Here is a 24170-nt window from a genome sequence, read left to right as displayed (position 1 = left end):
CATCAAATCTTGGCAAGGTAAGAAGGCATTCTCCAAAGCCTAGGCTGGCTTAATAATGAGTACCTATTAAAAAAACCCAGGAAAGATGCGTTACTAAGAAGAATCACTACAATTATGTTTGTTAGATTTATAAAACTTACCCAAGTACATTATATAAGAATACATTTTAAACTACTTCAATTGCCATTCAGGCAATTAAAATACAGAAAAAAAGAATAAGTCAGGCACATTATTGGTTCACATCCGTAATCCCGGCACTTTGGGAGGCCAAGGCCGTGGATCACTGGAGCCCAGGAGTTGGAGACCAGCTAGGCGACATGGCAAAACCCCGTCTCTACTAGAAAAAATACCAAAATTAGCCAGGCGTGGTGATGTGCGCTTGTAGTCCCAGCTACTAGGAAGGCTGAGGTGGGAGGATTGATTGAGCCCACGAGGTCAAGGCTGTAGTGAGCCGTGACTCTTTTAATCTTTTTTTAAGAAAAAGAATAAAATATATTTTTAATGCAGTAAAAATATTTAAGGAGTTTAATTAAGTTTGTAAACGGGACCAAACATTAAACACTCTTTTAAAGAAATCATTGTTCATATCTGCTAGTATTCTTAAATAGAATAATATGATTTGTAAAATGAATCTAAAATCTTAAACTAGATTTTTTTGTTTTGTTTTTTGAGACAGGGTCTCACTCTGTTGCCCAGGCTGGAGTTGAGCAGTGCAATCTCGGCTCATGCAACCTCCACCTCCCAGGCTCAAGCCAACTTCCCACCTCAGCCTCCCAAGTAGCTGGGACTATAGGCGCACATCACCACCCATGGCTAATTTATGTATTTTTTTATAGAGACGGAGCTTCACCATATTGCCCAGGCTGGTTTTGAACTCCTGGGCTCAAGCAATCCACCCACCTCAGCCTCCCAAAGTGCTAGGATTACAGATGTGCACCAATACACCAGCCTGAAGAACTAGATTTTTAAATTTGTCTATGAACAAATCCCAACATCAGACAGAAAAAGCCTACTTTCTGAAACTGATTTTTAATTTTTTAAATTTATTTTTAAAATTAAAAGAGACTTGTTAGGCTGGGTGCAGTGGCTCATGCCTGTAATCCCAGCACTTTGGGAGGCCGAGGTGGGTGGATCATCTGAGGTCAGCAGTTCGAGACTAGCCTGGCCAAAATGGTGAAACCCCGTCTCTACTAAAAATACAAAAAAAATGGCCAGGCGTTGTGGCTCACGCCTGTAATCCCAGCACTTTGGGAGGCTGAGGCAGGCGGATCACGCAGTCATGAGATCAAGACCATCCTGGATAACATGGTGAAACCCCGTATCTACTAAAAATACAAAAAATTAGCCGGGTGTGGTGGCGGGCGCCTGTAGTCCCAGCTACTCGGGAGGCTGAGGCAGGAGAATGGCACAAACCCAAGAGGCAGAGTTTGCAGTGAGCCGAGATCACGCCACTGCACTCCAGCCTGGGCGACAGAGCGAGACTAGCTGGGCATAGTGGCGCACACCTGTAGTCCCAGCTACTTGGGAGGCTGAGGCAGGAGAATCACTTGAACCCAGGAGGTGGAGGTTTCAGTGAGCTGAGATCGTGCCATTGCACTCCAGCCTGGGTGACAAGAGTGAAACTCCGTCTCAAAAAAAAAAAAAATAAAATACTTGTTATACTGCCCAGGTTGATGCACAGTGGCAATTCACAGGCACAATCATAGTGCAATGCCGCCTCAAACTCCTGGCCTCAAGCGATTCTCCCACCTCAGCCTCCTGAGTAGCTAGGACTACAAGCGTGCACTACCATGCCCAGCTCTGAAACTACTTTAACCAAGGTTACAAATGATCCTCACGTGGCCAAATCTAACAGAAACTTCTCCCTTTGTTCACCACTCTCCCTACTGCCACCAGCTCTCTGTCCTGTTACAGCCTGAACCACTTGTCTCTCTCGGTTTTTCTTTCTCTCTGGTTCCTCTGCCAGCTGTTGCTCCTTTAACCATCAGACACTGAGTTATGCTGGATACTGTCCATGCCCTCTTCATTCTCTCCCAAGGGGAGCTTGTTGGCATGCTGAACCCTCCCACATCGATTCCTCCAGCTTAGTCCTCTCCATACCTATATGTCCAACCAGTGACTGGGCATCCACCTGAATCCTCACACACCCCAAGCTGGCCACCTTTGCTGTGTCCCTCATCTTAGCACCATTATTCATCAACCCTATCATTATTTATCCAGTTGTTTAAGCCGGAAACCTGAAAACCACTTGCACTTCAGCTTCTCATACTTTCCTCAAACAAATCCATAACCAAGTCATACTGATTGTACCTCCTTCATGAGCCCTTAAACCCACTCACTTCTCCTCTTTCTTAATACCCCAGACATCGGGGGTTGGCAAACTATGCCCAGAGGTTAAATCCAGTTTGCTGCTTGTTTTTGTGAGCAAAGTTTTACTGGAACACAGCCATACCCGTTCCTTTATGGACTGTCTGCTACTGCCTTCGTGCTACGATAGCAGAGTTGAGTACTTGCAACACAGACTGTACAGCCTACAAAGTCAAAATAAATACTCTAACAACACGAAACTACACAAAAAAATTATGGTGCAGTAACTTCCTCCTAGTCTCCCTGCATCCACCTCTGCCCTTTCCACTCCATTCTCCACACTGCATCAAGAGTGAATTTACCCATATACAAATTTGGTCATGCCACTATTTGCTTAAAACTCTTCAAAGACTTCTCACTTGGCAAAAGTCCCAAATCCTCTGCTGTCGCTATAAAACTCCAGCACCTGCCTAGTCTCGACCTCCCTGCGCATGCTCCAACCTCACTGGTCTCGTTTCTGCTCTGCTTGCCTCACCACCTTTGAATTTTCTGTCCCTTTGCCTTGCACCCACTCCCCCAACCCACCCACCTCTCCACCTAGCTAAATCTGATTTATGCTTCATGTCCTGGCTTAAATATCCCTTTCAGACACCACAGCAACTTCTACCTGACCTTTTGTAACACTTCTCACAACAACATGGTCAAGGTCTATCTTGCCCAGGAGATTCTAAGCATCTTGTGCTTCGAATGCACAACACCTATCACTTCATCAGCACTCAGTAAATAGCGGGTGAGTGGATAGAGGTGGGCATACAGCCACAGATGCTACGGAATCGGCTTGAAAAGGGCAAGAAAAGCTTGAAAAGGGCAAGAAACAGAAAATAGTAAACGGTGCCTACAAAATAAAAGAATAAAAACCCGATACTCAGTGTGTATTTCTGATCTGAAACTTTCAAAAAACATTTAAAGAAAAAAATCATATTAACACTTTTAAAGTACACATTTATAACTAAGTTTTTTTTTTTTTTTTAAAGAAATCTACAACAACTTAACTATGTTAAGGTCTTAACCTGACAAGGCAATTCTCTACAATATTTCTTCAAATGAAAAGATGTTAAAAGTTCACAATCATATTAACAGTTTTTGACACAATTAACAACCCTATTTGGCAGAGTAATTTGCTATGATTTAAAGCCGAATATTTTGTCATTCTTAGTAAATCTCTGGACGGATATATTTATAACTTGCCATTTTAATTAAGATTCCTCTATTAGCGGGAGGCATTTTAAAAATCACTATTTTGTTTCATTTGCTGTAGGACATATTTCAGAATCCCACAAGGGGGAGTTCTAGCACCTCCCAACTGCCCTTCAGAAGTATGCTAATTTTTCTAAAAGAAAAAGTTTCAAGTTCATATATTTCTCAAAAGAACAAAACAATTGGGTCGGGAGCAGTGGCCAACACCTGTAAGTAATCCCAGCACTCTGGGAGGCCAAGGCGGGCGGATCACGAGGTCAGGAGATCAAGACCATCCTGGCTAACACGGTGAAACCCTGTCTCTACTAAAAAATACAAAAAATCAGCTGGGCACAGTGGCGGGCGCCTGTAGTCCCAGCTACTTGGGAGGCTGAGGCAGGAGAATGGCGTGAACCTGGGAGGCAGAGCTTGCAGTGAGCCGAGATCGGGCTACTGCACTCCAACCTGGGCAACAGTGTGAGACTTCATCTCAAAAAAAAAAAAAAAAAAAAAAAAAAAGAACAAAACAATAGCAATGTTAACTTGATAAAAAAGAAACTCTAACCAAAATGTTAGCCAGGGGGCAACCACACAGTAGGGTTACAAGTTCCCCAACTGTCCCCAACTGAGCACACTGTGTGACAACAGGACATGCCCTCATCCAGAGTGAGTCTGGATTGATTAGACAGGAAAAACAAATAAAAACCTAATTCTCTAGTTTTGAAACCTCCTGTACTCCTTTAACAAATCAGATCAGATATTTTATAGAAAACAGAATAAGTAACTCTATAAACAACTTTTTCTTACGTAGTCTTCATTGAAAGTATTAATATAGTTTATATATTTCATATTATTTCATATAAAGTATTATCCCCTTTTAGAAGATGGGGGAAATTGTGGCTTGGAGGGGTTAAGAGACTTATCAAAGATCTTGGGGCTAGGTAGCAGAAAAACAGAAAAAAAAATATCAGATTTTTAAACTGCAGTCAGTACTTTTTTAACAAATCAAAATAGATCAAATTTGTTTCTCCTAGGTACCTAAAGGCCTAAAAACCCATCAACACAGGGATATATATTAGAAAACCATACCAAGATAAAATGCAAAGGTCAAGAAAATAGAAATGTTAAAACTCCTTTTGTATATCATGTATTTCCACAGTTTTGTGGTGAAGAAGTAAGAATTTAGGGAACTGGATACTAAAGTAATCATCTCCCTTCACTTGCTAAGGAATTGCTAGTGCCCTGGGCCACAAGAAGGGTGTGATCTGGGGGGACTGTGTGCAATTTAACAGAAAGGAAATAACAGACTTAAAGTATTAAGTCATTTTGATGACTTATCAACAAGAGTAAAGCACAGCCTAATAAATATATTTGAGAATCTATATTAATCCAGACAGAATGAACAAGAGGCTTGATGTTCCTGGTAATAACCACATGAAACCTTTTTATTTAAGGACTATAACTTATGAAATATGAAGGAATTACTTAGACAAATCCCAATCTTAGATTCTATTTTTCTCAGACATCTTTCCCCCCTTTCACAATTTTGAATGCTAAATATTAGAAGTCATTGTAAAAGTAAATCTCGGCCGGGCGCAGTGGCTCACACCTGTAATCTCGGCACTTTGGGAGGCCAAGGAGGGCGGATCACTCGAGGTCAGGAATTTGAGACCAGCCTGTCCAACATGGTGAAACCCTGTCTCTAGTAAAAATACAAAAATTTGCTGGGCATGGTGGCACACGCCTGTAATCTCAGCTTCTCGGGAGGCTGAAGCTGGAGAATTGCTTGAACCCGGGAGGTGGAGCTGCAATTGCACCATTGCACTCCAGCCTGGCTAACAGAGTCCATCTCAAAAAAACAAGAAAAAGTAAATCTTTTATGCCAACATATGCATCTGGAACACTGATTCTGTATAAGCCATCTGACTGCTCCAGCAGGTGGCCCCCACACACAGTATTATGTACATGGCAAATGATCTTGTATAAAATGAGAGCTATCTTGGGTGCCTTCCACATAACACTCAGATTCTATAACCAAACTCCTAATTTAGTGTTTCCTGCATAACAGCAGGCTCAGCTGAGTTATTAATAAGTACTGTACAGCTATTTTTCCCTGATATTAAATAGCAATTGTGTTTCAACCCCCCCACCACCACCACTACCCTGTTATTCTTCAGATATTAACCACTAAAACAAAATCTAACTACTGCCAGACCCACTCATGCAAACATTTGCAAAAACCTAGGAAGTGGCTGAAATTAGTTTGCTTTGAGGAAAAAAGAGGCTACTGCATATGGATAGCATTTTTCCTTATCCACATCATTTTAGAAGAGGCAGTGTGGCCAAGTGCCTTAGCCAACACAGATTTGAGATCAAACCCCAGCCACAAAAGCCTGGGGACATTCCCCACCCACTCTAAGACTCAGCTTCCTCTTCTATAAAATCAAGTTATTGAATTCACAGCAATATTATGGGTGCTAAATGAGATACATATGCAAACCAATGGGTACACAGTAGGCCTCAAAGGGGAGATTATATTGATTTGCTCATTCACAATTAATGCATTTATTTAATAAAATTCCACAACAAATAATTTAGGTGCTTGGCGGAAGCATTTTTCCCACATTAAAGCTTTTAGAAGAAAACTCTTTACCACTCCTTTGGTTTCTAAGAGATTTTTTCTTTCCCCTAAAACACTTCAAGTTCTTTTTCTTTCTTGATTGGAACAGAACTCAAGAAAAGAAGAAGTGTCATTTACTGGACACTACCTCCCACCCCCTGCAATGTGCCAGAAACCCCGAAAGACAGACAAAAAGCAATTGGGAGACTAAGATAACCCCTGTACTATCTAAACTTTTGGTTTGGCCAAGTGGAAGTCATCTGTGCTGGGCAACACTTTGGTTTTTACACTTGGATAACTAGCTTTTAACTATTACAGCCTGGGCTGGCAGCTTCAGTAGAGCCATGTGGGATTTTCACCTTGATAGGTCAGGCAGTGTATGTTGGCTCCGTCCAAAGGCAAGTAACTATTTTTATACAATTGGATGATGCTGGGCCTCAAACAAATGACAAGTAGGCCCTGCACGTCTGGCACAGGCCCTGAAACAAGATCCAGGCTCAGCAAAAGTTTAAGCTTTGTGATGCAGGCTGCCGTCGCTTGACCTTGAGTAGCATGGGCACAGCTTATACTTAAGTAGGCATCGCTGTGGCGAGAATTAGGCTATAAAAGAAAGGACACTATGGTGGTTCCTCAAAAAACTTGAACAGAATTACCAATTCCATTTCTACGTATACACTCAAAAGTGATAGCAGGGACTCAGATACTTATATACCCATGTTCATAGCAAGACTACTCATAAACGCCACAAGGTGGATAAACAAAACATGATATATATGTGCAACAGAAAATTATTCAGCCTTAAAAAGGAATAAAATTCTGATACATGCTATATAACATGGGTGAACCTTGAAGACATTATGCTAAATGAAATAAACCAAACACAAAGGGACAAATACTGTATAATCCCACTTCTATGAGGGACCTAGAATAGTCCAATTCATAGAGACAGAAAGTAGAACAGTGGTTGCCAGGGAGAATAGTGGTGGCTGAGGGAAGGTGTTTAATGGGTATGGAGTTTCCCCTTGGGGTGATGAAAGGGTCCTGGAGACAGATGGTGGTGATGACTGTACAACACTGTGAAGGTACTTACTGCCAGTGAACTGTACACATACAAATGGTGAAAATGGTAAATTTTGTGTTAAGTATATCTTACCCCATATATATAGAGAAGGGGGAAGGCAAGAACGAGACACAGCTGAAATGGTTTGAAATAACCAAACTGGGCCGGGCGCGGTGGCTCATGCCTGAAATACCAGCACTTTGAGAGGCTGAGGCAGGCAGATTACCTGAGTTCCACCAGCCTGACCTGAGTCTGAGACCAGCCTGACCAACATGGTGAAACCCTATCTCTACTAAAAAAACACAAAAATTAGCCGGGCGTGGCCGTAGGCGCCTGTAATCCCAGCTACTTGGGAGGCTGAGGCAGGGGAATCACTTGTACCCGGGAGGCAGAGGTTGCAGTGAGCCAAGATCACGCCACTGCACTCCAGCCTGGGCAACAAGAGCGAAACTCTGTCTCAAAAAACAAAACAAAACAAAAAGAAATAACCAAACCTTGCTGGGTAACCAATACAAAGTTATAGCTAGACAGACAGAATGAGTTCTAGTGTTCTACAGCACTACAGGGTGACTGCAGTTGACTACAATAAAGCCAGAAGGGAGGATTTTGAATGTTCACGACACAATGAAATGATAAATGTCTGAGGTGATAATACACTAATTACCCTGAGTGGATCATTACACATTGTATACATTATCAAAATAGCACTCTCTATCCCATACCTAAGTATAATTATTACATGTCAACTAAAAAGGAAAAAAAAATAAAACAACATCTCGAAAGCCAGGTTAAACAGATATAAAAAGAGAAGTGGAGATACTTTGAGATCTCATTGTACAGGTACTCAAAATGACATATATCTTTGTGCTAAATGGAGCTTTTAAAAGAATCTAATAAAGGAAGACAGCCAAGATCTCAGCAGACTGGAACTGCTCCTCAAAAAACAGGCCAGGCGTGGTGGCTCACACCTGTCATCCTAGCACTTTGGTAGACCAAGGCAGGTGGATCACTTGAGCTCAGGAGTTTGAAACCAGCCTCAGCAACATGGTGAAACCCTGTCTCCACAAAAAAATATAAAACTTAGCTGGGCGTGGTGGTACATGCCTGTAGTCCCAGCTACTCAGGAGGCTGAGGTGGGAGGATCACCTGAGCTCGGGAGGCCAAGGTTGTAATGAACTGTGACTGCACCGCTGTCCTCTAGCTTGGGAAACAGAGCAAGACCCTGTCTTAAAACAAAAGTAAAAATAAAAATAATTAAGAAACCACGACTGAGTTCTAGGAACTGTGAAGAAATACACTTAAATCCCCCATAGTAAACAATTAAGGAGCTCTACCATCAAAGACTGAGGCAGCTACACCAAGCCTTACACAAACCTGGACACGTGAGAGGAAACCAGGAAGGTGAGTGTGGAATGCTCAGTGCATTTTTCAATGGAAATACAATTACTGCTTGTGCCCTGAGGGAATATGCTTGAGAAGTTTATGGCATTTAGGACTCAATCAAGAGAAGGTGCAGCAAAGAGGAAATCATTAAAGGGGAACCAGGCAGGACAAGACAAACCGAGCCTGGGCCTGACTGGGACACTGGGCTGACAGGAGAGTATCTCTTACGTAAGATTATGCAATGCAACAAACAGAAAAAAGATTTGTTTGAACTATAGATGTTTTTAGTAGACCCAGAACTTGATTTTATCTCTTTTGCTTTGGGAGAACACACCGAAAAAAATCTAGAGAAAGATCTAAAGGGAAAATAAATATCTAGACCAAAAAGTTAGGAATGCACTAATTTAAAAAGAAAGAGACTAACACAAAAAGCTGGTTAAATTGAACAGTGGAGAACAAGCAAGTCCTGGGGGCACAGCCGACTAACACAGAAAAAGAAGGAACTATCCCCACTAGGCCCTGAAGGACTCACACTTCCAAAGTGTCAACAACTGCTCACCTCAGGGCATCTGCTGAGAACACCACTCCAGTTGAAATAAGTGGACAAAAAGGCAACAACCTTCCCTTAGAAGCAACCTTCCCTAAGAAGTTTCAGAAGCCCCCGCAAGTCCACAGTGAGAGGCAATGGAAACCACCCTGTGCACAGATCTCAACGTCACTGCCCACAGACTGCGGAAGCTCTGCTCCTAACACAGCCTCCATACCACTAGCACAAAAGTGCCGGGAAATGCCAGAAACAAGGGCCCAAGGAAGAAACAGAAATCCACACACAGAAAACAGAAGACAGGCAGGCCGAGTATCTGGGCTACCGCCAGGCAAATTTATAAACTCTAAGGGAAGGCCAGAGCATCTCAGGCGCCCCTTCCTGAGCAGAGCGGTGGTATGCACAGGTGGCTCCTCTCTAACCCCCAAAGTACCCAGATTAGCCTCCTGACTAATGGTGATCTCTCCCTGCCAAGCGTTAAGGGCAAAGGTCTAAGACTCGACAACCAGCATGAATCCAAGCGGAAACCAAGGTGAGGCCCTCTCCAACTTCCTTTCCTCTCTTTGGTAAATATGAAATACTGGGGACGATTCTGCTTAAAATTAGTGCTTGGAGGGCTGGGGGGTCGGGGGACACGTTTTCCAATTTTTTTGGTTGTGAAGTTAATAATCTGTTATTCTTGTGTGTTTCATTAAGACTGTAGATTCAAGTGAGGCTCAAATGACTTACTACTGAACCACTATAAATTCTGAAACCTTGGGGAAACCATGCACATTCTAGCAAGAACAAATCCAGCCCGTAGCTACTAAAAGTTCCCCAGCTGCACAGAGGCATGGAGAACTTCTGATTAAAATAAAAATAAAATAAAACAAGAAATTGAAGAGGACTTCAAATTCTTTGAATGTTAACTCACAGGCCAAGATAACTGGATACACTACCATAGCCTTGAACTTTCGTGTCCCGTGGGGAGTTCGAATCTCTGAATATTAAAGTTCTCCCGGAATTTCATAATAGGAGAGGGTTTATATTCAGAAGCTTCCTTTTAAAAGTTAAATGATTAAGGCATTTCAGCTATGTGCCAGAGACTAGTTCTAAGCTCTTTACATAAATTGATTGATTCAATAGCTACACCAACCGTATCCGAAAGGGCTATTATTACATATTTTACAGATAAACTGAGACACAGGGAGATTAGGTAACTTGGCTAAAGTCACTCAGAACCAAGATTTTTAGCCAGGTGGTCTGGTTTGGAATTCACCCTCTTATTCACTCCAACTATGCATCTCTATGACAGGCATTTTACATGGCTGATATTTTCTACTGCCATATTTTAACACTGTTATTTAATCTCACCACAAAAGCTCTGATAAACTGTACTGGATATTGCAGTTGAAAAGAATTTGGCATGGGAAACAGGAAGATGTGAACTTTCAACCCTGGTTACAGCGTGGCCTTGGGGCAGATTATTAGTGAATTTATCTAATCCAACTCAAAGCTGTCTAGGGGCAAACTCAACAGCAGACCCCAGCAGTCCAAGGAGGGTCAACAAAGAAATCAGGGGAGGGGTTGGCTCTCAGGGGAGGAGGAACAGGTCTGAGAAGGTGAAAGCACAGGGCTGGAAGTCGGCTGATCTCGGGCTTAACAGGTAATTCCAAAGGGTCAAGAGCACAGAAACCAAGGACGTCACAATGAAAGGCTTCTCTTTCCCTAAACACCAAGCCTTCCTCTCTCCTTGGAGGTCGAGGAATTACCTAATTGGTGGGCAACAGACAAGCATCCTGTGCTGTAGGAAGGGGTTAGCGGGGGAGGAGGGGCTCTTGGAGGAGTTGGTTTCTTTCCTCCTCCTCTCTACCCTTTGGGAAGCATCTGTCCTTCAGACCCAAACTTCCCCTCCAGTGGGCCACACCCCAAAGTCTACCCTAGGGGAGGAGTTAGTAACTCCTGGCTCTCTTACCCTAGCTGATACAGGAGAATATGTCTTATCAGTAATACAAAGCCGGTTTTAGTTCTCTAACTCCAGATTCTTAAATATCCAATGATTCAGAACTTGGTCAGGAAGACAGGTGTTATTTATTAGGTATCTCTAAGTCTTCTAACAAAAGTTTCTAAAGTACTCTAATAGAATAAATGAAGGAAGTCAAAGGAAAGTCTGTATGTCATGTCTTCATAAATAGCTTATTATAATGTTTTCCTTTTTAAGATTCACTTATCCAATTATCAATCATTTATTTACTACATGTTATATTGCCAGACTCTATGCTAGGCAATAGGAAAACAAAGATTAGGGCATGATTCTTGCTCTTAAGGGGTTATATCTAGTACAGAAAAATTCATAAAAACAAAAGCTTTTGAGTATTATAGCTGCTACAACAGGGATCTCTTAGGGATTTTAGTAAGGAACTAGTCAATTCTCCTGGGAGGCAAAAAAAATAAAGAGAGACAAGGTAAACATTGAGTTAAAAGAGGGATTAGGAAACTGTGTCCTCACAGTAGCCAAGAAAGCCGAGATTTTAAAGCAGCAAACAAGGAGGAAGACGGAGCGTGAAGAGACTCCACTGAGTCTGAAACAAAAGTGAGGGGAGGGAGAACACCCCTACTCACACATCTTGGTATTCTTTCTAGAGTCTTCACGACGCGCCCCTCCTTTCTTCCAGTCACCAACCCTCCTCTACCTCTCCCCTTCCCAAGTTCCCATTCCACAGAAGCATTCTCACTTGAAACTTAAGAAAATTTTTAGAAGTTTAAGCAATTCCTTTTAAAAAAAAAACACAAAAAAAGCTATATTCAGAAGTAGGTAGATAAGTAAATGTATATCACTTAATTTCCCCTTAACATATAATCATTTTCCAGAGATTGACAGCCTATCATTTCTATGTAAAAAAAAGATCAAACAACTTTTATCACTCAAGGAAACTGAAAGGAGTGCTAGCTTACCTTAGGTAGATAGCAAGGGAAGGATTTCCAGAGAGCCCCCAGTTCAAGGGTTAGTGCCTTATTCCCACATAACATAAAAAGCAGCCTGGGGGCCGGGCATGGTGGCTCACACCTGTAATCCCAGCACTTTGGGAGGCCCAGGCAGTAGGATCACCTGAGGTCAGACGTTCGAGACCAGCCAGGCCAATGTGGTGAAACCCCATCTCTACTAAAAATACAAAAATTAGCTTGGCGTGGTGGCGCGTGCCTGTAATCCCAGCTAGCTACTCGGGAGGCTGAGGCAGGAGAATAGCTTGAACCCTGGAGGCGGAGGTTGCAGTGAGCCGAGATCGTGCCATTGCACTCCAGCCTGGGTGACAAGAGCAAAAGTCTGTCTCAAAAAAAAAAAAAAAAAACAGCCTGGAGGAAAAAATCTAGCTTTCTTCTTTCACTTATTAAACTAAACTTTCACTCTAACCTCACCTTTGTGCCGTGCTCCTTAATCCTCTTGGAGGTAGGACAAAAAAACTCCAGGTGTTATATCAAACAACAAAACACGGTTACATCTTGGTGCACTGCTAAAACTACAACAAAATGTTACTAAATACGTTATGTTTACACAGGTATTTGTAGGAATTCTCAGCTATCACAATACTGCTTATTCCATTTAATTAATTATGTAAGACTATCAGGAAAATGGGACAGCTCTAAAGACCCTTAACCTTTCTCTGTTCTTTTTCCATCTTCAAATCCTAGATCAGGTATTTTGTAACTTGTTAGTGAGAAATGTGCCCCTTTCCATTTCCTCATCAAACTGTGATTGAAAGGCTTTCCACGTTCTCCTCCTTACGCTGATTTTACAGCTTCCCTTCTAGATTGCCATGTTAATTGACAGGGTCAGCACCTTAGAAGGCAAGTAGCAGGTAACAACTTGGGGCACCCACCCCCAGGCCGAATCTAGCAGGTGCCATGCTGCAGGCAGCCCGGGACCGCAACCTTTGCCCAGCACCTGTCCCTGGCAGGCGGGCACAAGGGTTTGACACCACACACTGAAAGCAAGGGCTGTGCCAGTTTTAAAAGGTGAGGAAGTCTTGGTCTGAAATGTATTAGATATCACACAGAATATCCAGAGATAATCTCTCCTGTACACAATCCAGCAACATGTTGCCATGGTAGGGGAGAAAATCCCTCATCCACACATAAACTTAGAAAAAATACTGCAAGGAGACAACCAACTATTAATTACGATGATCATTGCCAAGTATGACTGTGGTCTTAAAGTTTATTTCTAATGTTTCATTTCTCTGGGTTTCCCATGTTTTCTTATAATCACATTATACCTTCTGATAATCCCAGAATATCGTTAAGAGCAAATCTCTTAGACAATTCAATAATTTGATACTATGTTGAGACACACACACACACACACACACACACACACACACAAAGACAAAACTACCTTTACTTGGCAGAACTCTGTGTCAGGGTTTTCCTCTAACTTTAAAACCAAGTTTCAGCCGGGCACGGTGGCTCACGCCTGTAACCCTGGCACTCTGGGAGGCTGAGGCAGGAGGATCACGAGGTCAGGAGATCAAGACCATCTTGGCTAATACGGTGAAACCCCGTCTCTACTAAAAATACAAAAAATTATCCGGGCGTGCTGGCGGGCGCCTGTGGTCCCAGCTACTCGGGAGGCTGAGGCAGGAGAATGGCATGAACCCGGGAGGTGAAGCTTGCAGTGAGCCAAGATTGCGCCACTGCACTCCAGCCTGGGCGACAGAGTGAGACTCTGTCTCAAAAAAAAAAAAAAAGTTTCCCACATTATCTTATAATCACATTTTTAACAATGACATTATTTACAATGATTCCAATAATAATAATTTAAGTTCTTTTCAATCTTTCAGACAAAGTATACGGCTAATGATCCTAAATGCCAGATTCTGAGACAATGCCAATTTTAAATATTCTGTTTTGCCCAAATAAGTCACTGAAACACTCCCCAAATCTCAATGGCTTGAATCCAATACATTACTGGAGAAAACATTTAAATAATAAAATTTCTTGCCTTCTCATGAGCCTAACACAACATAAACCCCACTATATATTTAGTTACAACTGTAGTCTAATTTTAATACTTGTCACACATTCCCAAATAGGTATCATATTATAATTAAAAGAACTACTTAATATTCTACTATGTTGATATACTTAAATTTACAAAATCCTTTTTCTACTGTTGGGACTTTAAGTTGCATCTTCTTTTTTGCCATAATAAAAATGCTTCAGAGAACACTGTATTTGCATTTATCTTTTCTGGATCATGGATTACTAAAGCAATAGATATGAAAATCAATACAGCATTTATTAAATTTGGGAAAAATTTAAAGCATACTGAGCTGGCATTGCCAAGGACCAAAATGTGCCCTAATTACAAAAATTACACAAAGTTAATAATTATTCACTGGCTCTACTCTCAATCTTCACCAAGTAACTTAAACTCTAAGTCCATTCTATAATTTCTAAAATAAGAATAATACCACCTGCCCTGGTAGTAAATCTGCTGAAGGTCAAACTGGTTGATGTGGTGAAAAGGTGAAGTTATACAAATCTTGGATGTTATGACTAGTAGATATGCTATTTGGGGATCTCAACTCAGATGCCCATTGACTCATTTATCTATTAAAAACTCTGGGAGTCCTCAATGCACTAAACACGAAATTGATAGAGATTATAATAATGAAAAAGCAGGCCCTGTCCCTCCTGCAGAGCTTCATGGAAGAGCAGGAGAGAGACATCCGAGACTCTAAGCATTAAGGCAGGGCGTGGACCAAGTGGCATGTAGACCTCGAGCACAGGCTGCCTGGGAACCTGGAGAGGTGTCAGAGAGGCGATATCTGAACTGGGTCTTGAAGGATGGAATTAGAAGAATAATTAGAATGGGATACAAGCTTATGAGGCTAAGAGAGCTTGCGGAAAAGGGATGGCATGTTCTGGGAATGATGAAAGGTCTGTGGGGCCAGAGTTCAGAAAAGAGGGGTAGAAGCTCTGAGCCTGGAGGGAAAAGCTGGTCCCAGGTTATCAAGGACCTTATATGCCAAGCAAAGGAGCTTGGACTTTATCCTGTAAACAAGAGAGGGCTCAGCTAATCCAGTGGCCAGGGAATTAACAACCAGTTTTGTGTAAGATGACATCACCAGCAGCAGAGTGACATGTGAACTGGAGCAGAAAGAGAATGACTGGAAGAAAACCCAAGTGACAAATAACAAGAAGAATGCAACAAAAGGAGGAGAGCCTCAGCCTGTCATTCAGACCCACCATGACAGTGACTTTCCTCGCTAGGAATTCTCTCTGCATGAAGGTCAAAACAATAAAAAAGAAGGACCAAAAGAAAAGGTTTAAAAAAGCAATCTTAACTCCATGTTTTCCTATTATCTTGGTCCACACGGTCAACCATAAAAAAATGCCTCAAACTAGGTAGTTTACAAACAACAGAAATTTATTGCTCACAGTTCTGGGAAGTCCAGGATCAAGGTACCAAGAGATTCTAGTGAGGGCTGGTTCCTCCTAAATGGCACCTGCTATGTGCCATCTATGTCCTCAAATGGCAGAAGGGGCAAACAAGCCCCCTTGGGCCTTTCTTTTTTTTTTTTGAGATGGAGTTTTGCTCTTGTCTCCCAGGCTGGAGTACAATAAGATGAGCTCGGCTGACTGCAACCTCCGCCTCCCGGATTCAAGCAATTCTCCTGCCTCACCCTCCCCAGTAGCTAGGATTACAGGCACGCATCACCACACACAGCTAATTTTTGTATTTTTAGTAGAGACGGGGTTTCACCATGTTGGCCAGGCTGGTCTTGAACTCCTGACCTCAGGTGATCTGCCCACCTCGGCCTCCCAAAGTGCTGGGATTACAGGTGTGAGCCAACGCATCTGGCCAGGACTCTTTTATTAAAGGTACCAATCCTATTCATGAAGGCCCCTTCCTCATGACCTGGTCACCTCGCAAGGGCCCCACCTCTTAATACTATTGCATTGAGGATTCAACTCAGCACATGAATTGGGAGCAATAAGAAAAACTGAATGCATACCTTTGTGTGCAGTGTTGTAATAAATGTGAAGAGAAATACCACACATGGTTCGCGTATATCACAACGCTGCACACAAAATCGCACATCCAGGCCAGGCGTGGTGGTTTACACCTGTAATCCCAGCACTTTGAAAAGCTGAGGTGGGTGGATCAATGAGTCCAAGAGTTTGAGACCAGGCAGGGCAACATGGCGAAACCCTGTTTCTACAAAAAATACAAAAATTAGCCAGGCGTGGTGGCATGCGCCTGTGATCTCACCTACTTGGGAGGCTGAAGCAGAAGGATGGCTCGAGCCCAGGAGGCTGAAGTCACAGTGAGCTGAGACAGTAACACTGTACTCCAGCCTGGGTGACAGAGCGAGACCCTGTCTCAAAAAAAAAAAAAAAAAAGGGTACATATCCGTTTTCTCACCGCTTTCCTTTCTCATGATTGAATTTTGCTAAGTTTGCAGCAGCAAAACATCTGTTACCTTCTGAGATTATTCTGGCAACCCAAATTTCAAGTTTTGCAACAGATAACTCATAACGATCTTTTAAATGCTATTTGAATTATGTGTCCTCAACATACCACATCAAGCACATCTCCCATTTTACAATCCATGCTCCACAGTTTTATAAAATATTCCTGCTGCTTTTCCTTCTCTGATCAGCATTTCACAGATGGACGAGTCAAGCAGTAACTGCAAATTTTGGAACCTTCACCTTCCAGACTATTTATGTGCAGGGATCCTTGGGTACATGCCTTTCTACCCTCTGCCTATGCTGAAGCCAGATAATTTTTTAAATATTCAATGAATTACACTAAAATCCATATTTAGACCCATATGTAAGGCAGACCCAAAACATATAATCAGCCTGTTCTTTTTACCCACTCACATACAAAAATCTAAAAATTATATGGCCCTATTGTCTCAGTGAAAATACTTTTAAATTACTACTATCATCTTAGTCTCAGTTTTCTTTTTCATAATGATTCAATTGACATACATAAAACAACTGTATTTCTTCTCTCAATTTCAAATTTTATTCCTAAACCAGAGTTATTTTCTCTTCACATGGCACTAAGGGAACAAGTTAAAGAAAAGCTGATGACATATTTCTGTCTAAACCTTCTTGCTTAGCTTTCTATCAGATATAGTTTCTAGCTCTATACTGGAGAAGAGGCAATTATGCCTTTGGTACCTTCCACACCCTCTTATCCTCTTTGAGGGAGTCTGACCTCCTGAATCCACTAAGTCCCCAACCCTGGACAACGGGCTCTTGACAACAGGCAGAGAGTAAAAAACGTAAAACCAGTAGAATATCAAAATAAAGACATTCCTTTCTAAGAACAGTTGACAACTTTACAGCCACTTAAAATACAACAAATAACTCACATAACGTATGCAATTTAGATGCAGAAATATTATAGTCAAGATTTTTTTCTTCTAGAGGAATGCCACAATTATTTCTTAGGTTTAAATTTTTTAAGTTTTTGTTTTTAGGTATAGCAAGCCTTAAAAAATACTTTAGGCTGGGTGCGGTGGCTCACGCCTGTAATTCCAAGCACTTTAGGAGGCCAAGATAGGCGGATCACGAGGTCAGGAGTTCAAGACCAGCCTGATCAACATGGTGAAACCCTGTCTCTACTAAAAATACAAAAATTAGCTGGGCTTAGTGGTGCATGCCTGTAGTCCCAGCTACTCAGGAGGCTGAGGCAGCAGAATTGCTTGAACCTAGGAGGCGGAGGTTGCAGTGAGCTGAGATTGCACCACTGCACTCCAGCCTAGGCAATAGAGCAAGACTCTGTCTCAAAAAAAAAAAAAAAAAAAAAAAAAAAAACTTTAAAATTTATTTTTCTAAATCACAGTAAAAGTGAAAGATATTAACGTAACTGCCTTTTAAGAAGTTTTTTTGATATGCAGATTTTTAAATACTGGTTTCTAACAAAAGACCAGCTAGAAAAATAAATTAAGTTTCATCTACAAACTCTGAAGTATTTTATACCGTAACACCACAAGAGTAGGGACACTGTGTGTGTTCATGGCCCTATCATTTACTGGAACACTCAATAAATAATGTTCAATAACTATTTTTGACTAATGGGAGAGAACTATGGGCAAAAGGAGCAGCCTTAGAAAGTGACTTAACTAAACTCACAGATCCTAGGATAAATGAAAAATGAAGGAGAGAATCTACAGCCAGGTATGGGGCCACAGATGAGAGGTCAACAAGGATACCAAGACAATTCAATGTACAAAGAACTGTCTTTTCAACAAATGGTACTGGAACTACCAGACATCTACATGCAAAAGAATGAAAATGAATCCCTTCCTCACACCATATGCTAAAACTTAAAGTCAGGATGCGTCATAAACCTAAATGTAAACTATAAAACTTTAGAAGAAAACATAGGAGTAAAGCTTCATAACATTAGGCCTTTTTAGATATAATATTAAAATCATAAAGTGAAAAAAGAAAAACAGAAAAACTTGACTTCATCAAAATTTAAATCTTTTGTACTTAAAAGGGCATCATCAAGAAAATGAAAAGACAACCTACAGAAAGGGAGAAAATATTTGCAAACCATGTACCTGATAAAGGTCCAATGTCCAGAATTTAATACATTTACTACTCAACAATAAAAAGACAAACACAATTTTAAAATGTGCAAAGGATATGAACAGCCACTTCCCCAAAGACGATATAAAATGGCCACTGAGCACATGAAAACATGCTCAATGTCATTATTCATTACAAAAACGCAACTCAAAACCACATGAGACACCACTTCATGCCCAGTAAGATGGCTATTTAAAAAAACAAACAAAAATGGAAGACAAGTGTTGGCAAAGTTGTAGAAGACTGGAATCCTCATTGCTAGTGGGATTGTAAAATGATGAAACCACTTTAGAAAACAGTTTTACAGTTCTTCAAAATGTTAAACATGGAATTACCATATGACCCAGCAAAATTCCACTCCTAAGTATACACCTAAGAGAAAAGATATGAAAGATATGTCCACACAAACTTACACAAGAATGTTCATAGCAACATTATTCATAATAGCCAGAGTAGAAACAACGAAAATGTCCACCAACTGATGATGAATGGTTAGGCAAAATGTGGCATGTCCTACAATGTGTATTACTTGCAATAAAAAGGAATGAAATACATGGATGAAACTGAAAACATGCTAAGGGAAAGATGCCAATCACAAAAGACCATACATTTCATTTATATAAGATGTTCAAAATAGACAAATCTTTAGAGACAGAAAATAAGAGACTGCAGCAATGAAAATGTTCTAAAATTAGACAGTGATCGTGAGGGCTCCACAACCTGGATATACTAAAACGGATGGTATACTTTAAGTGGGCAGATTTGTGGTATGTGAATTATATTTCATAACACTGTTTACAAAATACATTTTAAAAACACAAAAAAGAAAAAAAACAGAGCTTGGTATCTTCTGAAGCAGAAACAAAGACCAAGAAAAGCCAAGGCACTGCCAAAGCAGGCTACAGTGCAGGGAGAGACAGAGATGTGGCCTGTGAGGACAGCCCCAGAGCTACCTCGGGCCAAAACTCCACTCAACCACTGCTTCCCAGGTGAGGTGCAGGGAGTACAACGGGAAGCCCAATCAGATGGTCCCTGTTTTCATGCAGCTTCCATTCCATGGGTGATGGAAAGAATGGTGAAGCGATTGCATCATGTGGGCATGTGATTATTTAATGGATATAAGTATGGGAGCGAAGTCTAGATAAGTATGGGAGCAGAAATTAGGATGGGGAGAGAGGCAAAAGTCCCTGAAGAGCTCAAGCGCGAGTTGAAAAAGGAAGGATGAAATAAGGGTTAATTTGGAGAAAAGTTGGAGGTGGAGGTTGAGAACATTGCAGACACAAGGGACCTGTGGCAGGTGGGAAAATGGCACTGCACAAGTGAGCGGGGGAAGGCTCTTGTGGCCATGAGCTAGAGACTAAGAACAGGTGGTGAGCAATGGGGCTGAAGAGAGACAGCAGCCAGACCACGCAGGCCTTATAGCTATAAGCGGGATTTGGTTTAAATTATAAGACCTACGGGAATGCACTGAAGGGTTTCAAGCAGGGGACTAATGTGGTCCAACTTGAATTTTTGGGAAAGAGGTAGGAAGGGACTAAAGTAGATCCTGGCAGTTAATGGGATACTATCAGTTGGCCATCAGAGAGATGAGGATGCCCTGGGTGTGGTAAAGGGCAGGAGGCACCATGAGAAGTACATAGGATCTGCCAGGCCAGGGGGATGAGAGAATGGGTATGCTGTTCTAGCTCTCTAGGAGACCTACAGAGTCAGTTTCCTCTCTCCCTTCATTCCACTTATCCTTACATTAACCCCCAGTAACTAAGGTATTCTGAATACCTGTCTCTATTCCAATATTTAGATCTCCACTGATGAGGCATCTGGCCCTCCAAAAATGCAAGCCACAGCACATCAGTATCAGTCTCCTGCTTAAAACCCTTCAACACATCCCCCCCTGGTTTTAGGATTTAAACCAAATATAAATTTGCAAATTAAAAGAAGTCTTCCTTAAAATTCTGCAAGGAGGGGCTTTTCAGGTTTATAAAAATAAAAATACTATTTAAAATCCCTAAGAATTATGTACTTGGTGATAAAGATCCCAGATATAACCCTAGAGGTAAATTAATTTGGTTTTTCTCCCCAACTGGAATGTAGGCTCTATGCAGATACAAACTCTAGACCAAGGCCTGGCACAAAGTAGAGGCTCAGGAAAAGTGCTGAATGAATGAAAGCCCCAGGTACTAATGGTACTGACTACAAATTCTAAGCAATGTTCTTTATTTACCAATCAGAAAGAAGAGGTAAGTTTCAAGAGCTTTTCTCAATTTTTTTTTTTTTTTTTTTGAGACGGAGTCTCACTCTGTCGCCCAGGCTGGAGTGCAATGGCGCTATCTCGGCTCACTGCAAGAGCTTTTCTCAATTATAAAATTATCCAGTTACAAGGAAATATGGATAATCAAAGGGAAAAAGCAGCCAACCCTATAAAATGACTCATGAAATGTATATTAAAAGAATTTAAACTTATCGTTATACATCTACTACAACATCAGAAATAGTTCTTCCCACCAAGCCCCATCCGGGCAGGGCTAGAAGCAGGACATCCTTAGGGGCCTGTTATTACTCGTGACCATGGGGGCTGCCTCCCTGAAAAGCAAGCTGGTAAGATTTAACAAGCTCTACAAAATGGTTCACAGTCTTTAACTAAAGTATCTCTCCTCTTTATGAAACATGCCCCAAGGAAACAGAGGATTCAGAAGGAAAATTAAAGAAACTTATAAAATAGGCATATGGCCTAATGGTAATAACAGTGAAAAACAAGAAACATTTCAAAAGACCAACAGTAAGATTAAGCAAACTCTGGAATATCAACACTGTGAACTCCATAGCCATTAAAAAGAAGTTACGTGGAATCCACTGATATTTTATATATGTATATTATTTCTATATAATTTTTTCAAAAAGCAGAAAATAGTAAAATAACCAATTCTGAGAAGGTTACAAAGTTTGGTGGCCACCAGCATTCAAAGTAAATCTATTAAAATGACCTGCATTTGAGATAGCTGAATGCTCTGGACCTTTGGAAGCAGAAAATAAGCATTTGGTAGGTGCTTTGAAGACCCTTCTGTAGAGATTCTACGAGTGCCAATTCCAGACACCTGCAGAAAAAGAGAGAGAGAATTGCACCTCTGTTAGAGTTTTAAAACACATTTGCCATAATGCTAAAGCACGTCTCCAAAGGAAATCTGTATTCATCAGCATGGCCTTCAAGACTCTACTAATCCAATTATTTTATTTATCTTTGTCTACAAAAAAACACAATTAATGTTTCAGAAATACAGAATGCCGGCTGAGCACGGTGGCTCACGCCTATAATCCCAACACTTTGGGAGGCCCAGGGAGGTGGATCATTTGAGGACAGGAGTTTGAGATCAGCCTGGCCAACATGGTGAAAGCCTGTTTCTGCTAAAAATACAAAAATTAGCCAGGCAGTGGTGGGAGGCTGAGGCAGGAGAATCGCTTGTGCCTGGGAGGCGGTTGCCGTGAGCTAAGATCACACTACTGCACTCCAGCCTGGGCAACAAAGTGAGACCCTGTCTCAAAAAATAAAAAATGAAACAGATTAGAATGCTGTATTTAAGCTGAATATTCCTCACTATAGCAAATCTGTTCACAAGTAGGCAACTCTTCTGATATGGGACCTCTTTAATGGAATCCAGTAAGAAACAACCACAAAAATTACTGATCTTGGAACTTAAATTACTTGATGCCACATCTTGTTAAATGCCATATCAGGTACCATTTAAGGTAAAGATTCCTATTTCTGAGAATAGCAACAAGATTCTTCAAGCTCCCTTCCTGGTACCTTGATATGAATAGTGAGCTCCCTCGGAACCAGCCTCCGAGCACACAATCAATGTCTCCTCATCAGAAATATTCCTGAGCCAAGGAGGGAAGGTAGGCAAAATCACTAGAGACTGTCCTTAGAGCGCCTCCTTCTGAACGCCCGTGGGGTGAGAGCCATGAGTTTTGAAAGCCTTCTGTATTTTATGATGGGAAACTGTGACAGATTGCTTTGCTTTGTTCTGGTATCCTCCAAAGATCCACAGTAGGACTATAGCTCTGTCATCAGTAGGAAAGCCAGCCAACTGTGGCATGTCAGGCAGAAAACGGTGAACGCTGACGATTTTAACATCACTAACAGTCTTGTATTTTACCGACATAAACCAGGTGACATTTCCAAAAGTCTTTTTAAAAATATACACACACACCCCTACAGTTAAGTCACCAAAGTATGTGACAAAAGGAAAAAGTTACTCACATGATAGGAAAGGACTCCATACGAAGAGGTATTAATAAATAAGGAACTTTCAATGCTTCCTTCTTCAGTAGGTAAGAAAATAATTCTGAAGGAAGTTTTCCCCATTGCTGGAATTACCTGAAAGAAAGGTCCACAATCAGCCATTTGGAATGGCCTCCTTTGATAAACTGTCTTTCACAGACTTTCTTTTTTTGACAATTTCTGTTAACAGACATTTGTATATCGTGCACCCTTGATTTATCAGTATCATGAATCCATAAGAATCCCCAAACTGATCAGCATCCAATTATCTGCTCTTAGATATTTCCTATATCTAAGAGGATATAGCAAATATTACCACTGACTTAGGATGAATCCTTTCGCTTTAGACTGGAGCTGTGAGTCTCACATCTTTCCTTCCCCTCCTCTTCCACCCCCACAGGTCCAACTGTCTTTAGCTAACACAGTTCTATCTCTACTTAAATATAGACAATAACCAACGTGCAAACATGTAGATATGTAATAAAAATCAGGAACAACGTTTACCCAGACAGACTGTCATAAACCAAATATTGGGCTTCCCCTTACAACACATCCTTAGTCCCAGCTGTTTTTTTTTTTTAAGTACATAATATCAGGCAGACATAGTAAGCAAAATAAATAAAAGCCTACTAGCAATTAGGATCTTCACTAAACGTTAAAGATCACTGAAATTAAAACTATGAGAAGACTAAGTTTGAGCCCTGTGTTATGGTGCCAATCAGCTTTACAAGGAGCCATTCACTATACCTTGCAGTTCTGCATTTAGAAAGGAGACCTAAATTTCCTAGTAGGCTTGAGAGATGGAAGAGGTCTCAACTATAAACTTGTATTAGTTACTAAATGCCTCGGAGTTTGTAGTCATTCAAGACAAGTAATACAAACTTTCTTTAGTCACAATAGAGCCATGTTAAATATATATACATTACTACACAGCTGAGAGTCTTCAAACTCTCCCCCAACCCCCCACCTCCCCCGGCCCCAGTAGATATCAAAAGCCACCAAAATTATAAAAATGAGCAACTGGAAAAGTAAATGCTAAGGTAAACACACAGAAGGAAAAGGTTTGGGTAGCAGAAAAAGGGGGAGACAGGGAGCAGAAAGTAAAAACTTCAGGCCAAAGAAAGCAAGAAAACCTGGCAGCCTGCCA

At 41.2% G+C, this 24170-nt stretch overlaps 1 protein-coding gene across 9 annotated transcripts in view; it reads right to left on the bottom strand.

The window, feature by feature from the left end:
- TMEM131L (transmembrane 131 like) overlaps positions 1–24170 on the bottom strand; it is a 171502-nt gene that overhangs the window by 57264 nt on the left and 90068 nt on the right. For all 9 annotated transcript variants that reach the window (XM_055276159.2, XM_063638290.1, XM_055276164.2 and 6 more), the window contains 2 exons: positions 23003–23119; positions 21729–21839 (listed from right to left, as the gene is read on the bottom strand). In XM_055276159.2, the coding sequence (XP_055132134.1) occupies positions 21729–21839; positions 23003–23119 (228 nt within the window). The remainder of the gene's footprint in view (positions 1–21728; positions 21840–23002; positions 23120–24170) is intronic.

This window comes from Symphalangus syndactylus, chromosome 4 (genome assembly GCF_028878055.3).
Source record: "Symphalangus syndactylus isolate Jambi chromosome 4, NHGRI_mSymSyn1-v2.1_pri, whole genome shotgun sequence".
NCBI classification, from domain to species: domain Eukaryota; kingdom Metazoa; phylum Chordata; class Mammalia; order Primates; family Hylobatidae; genus Symphalangus; species Symphalangus syndactylus.
Note: the sequence above shows the minus strand (reverse complement) of the source record. Positions and strands in the feature narration are given on the sequence as shown.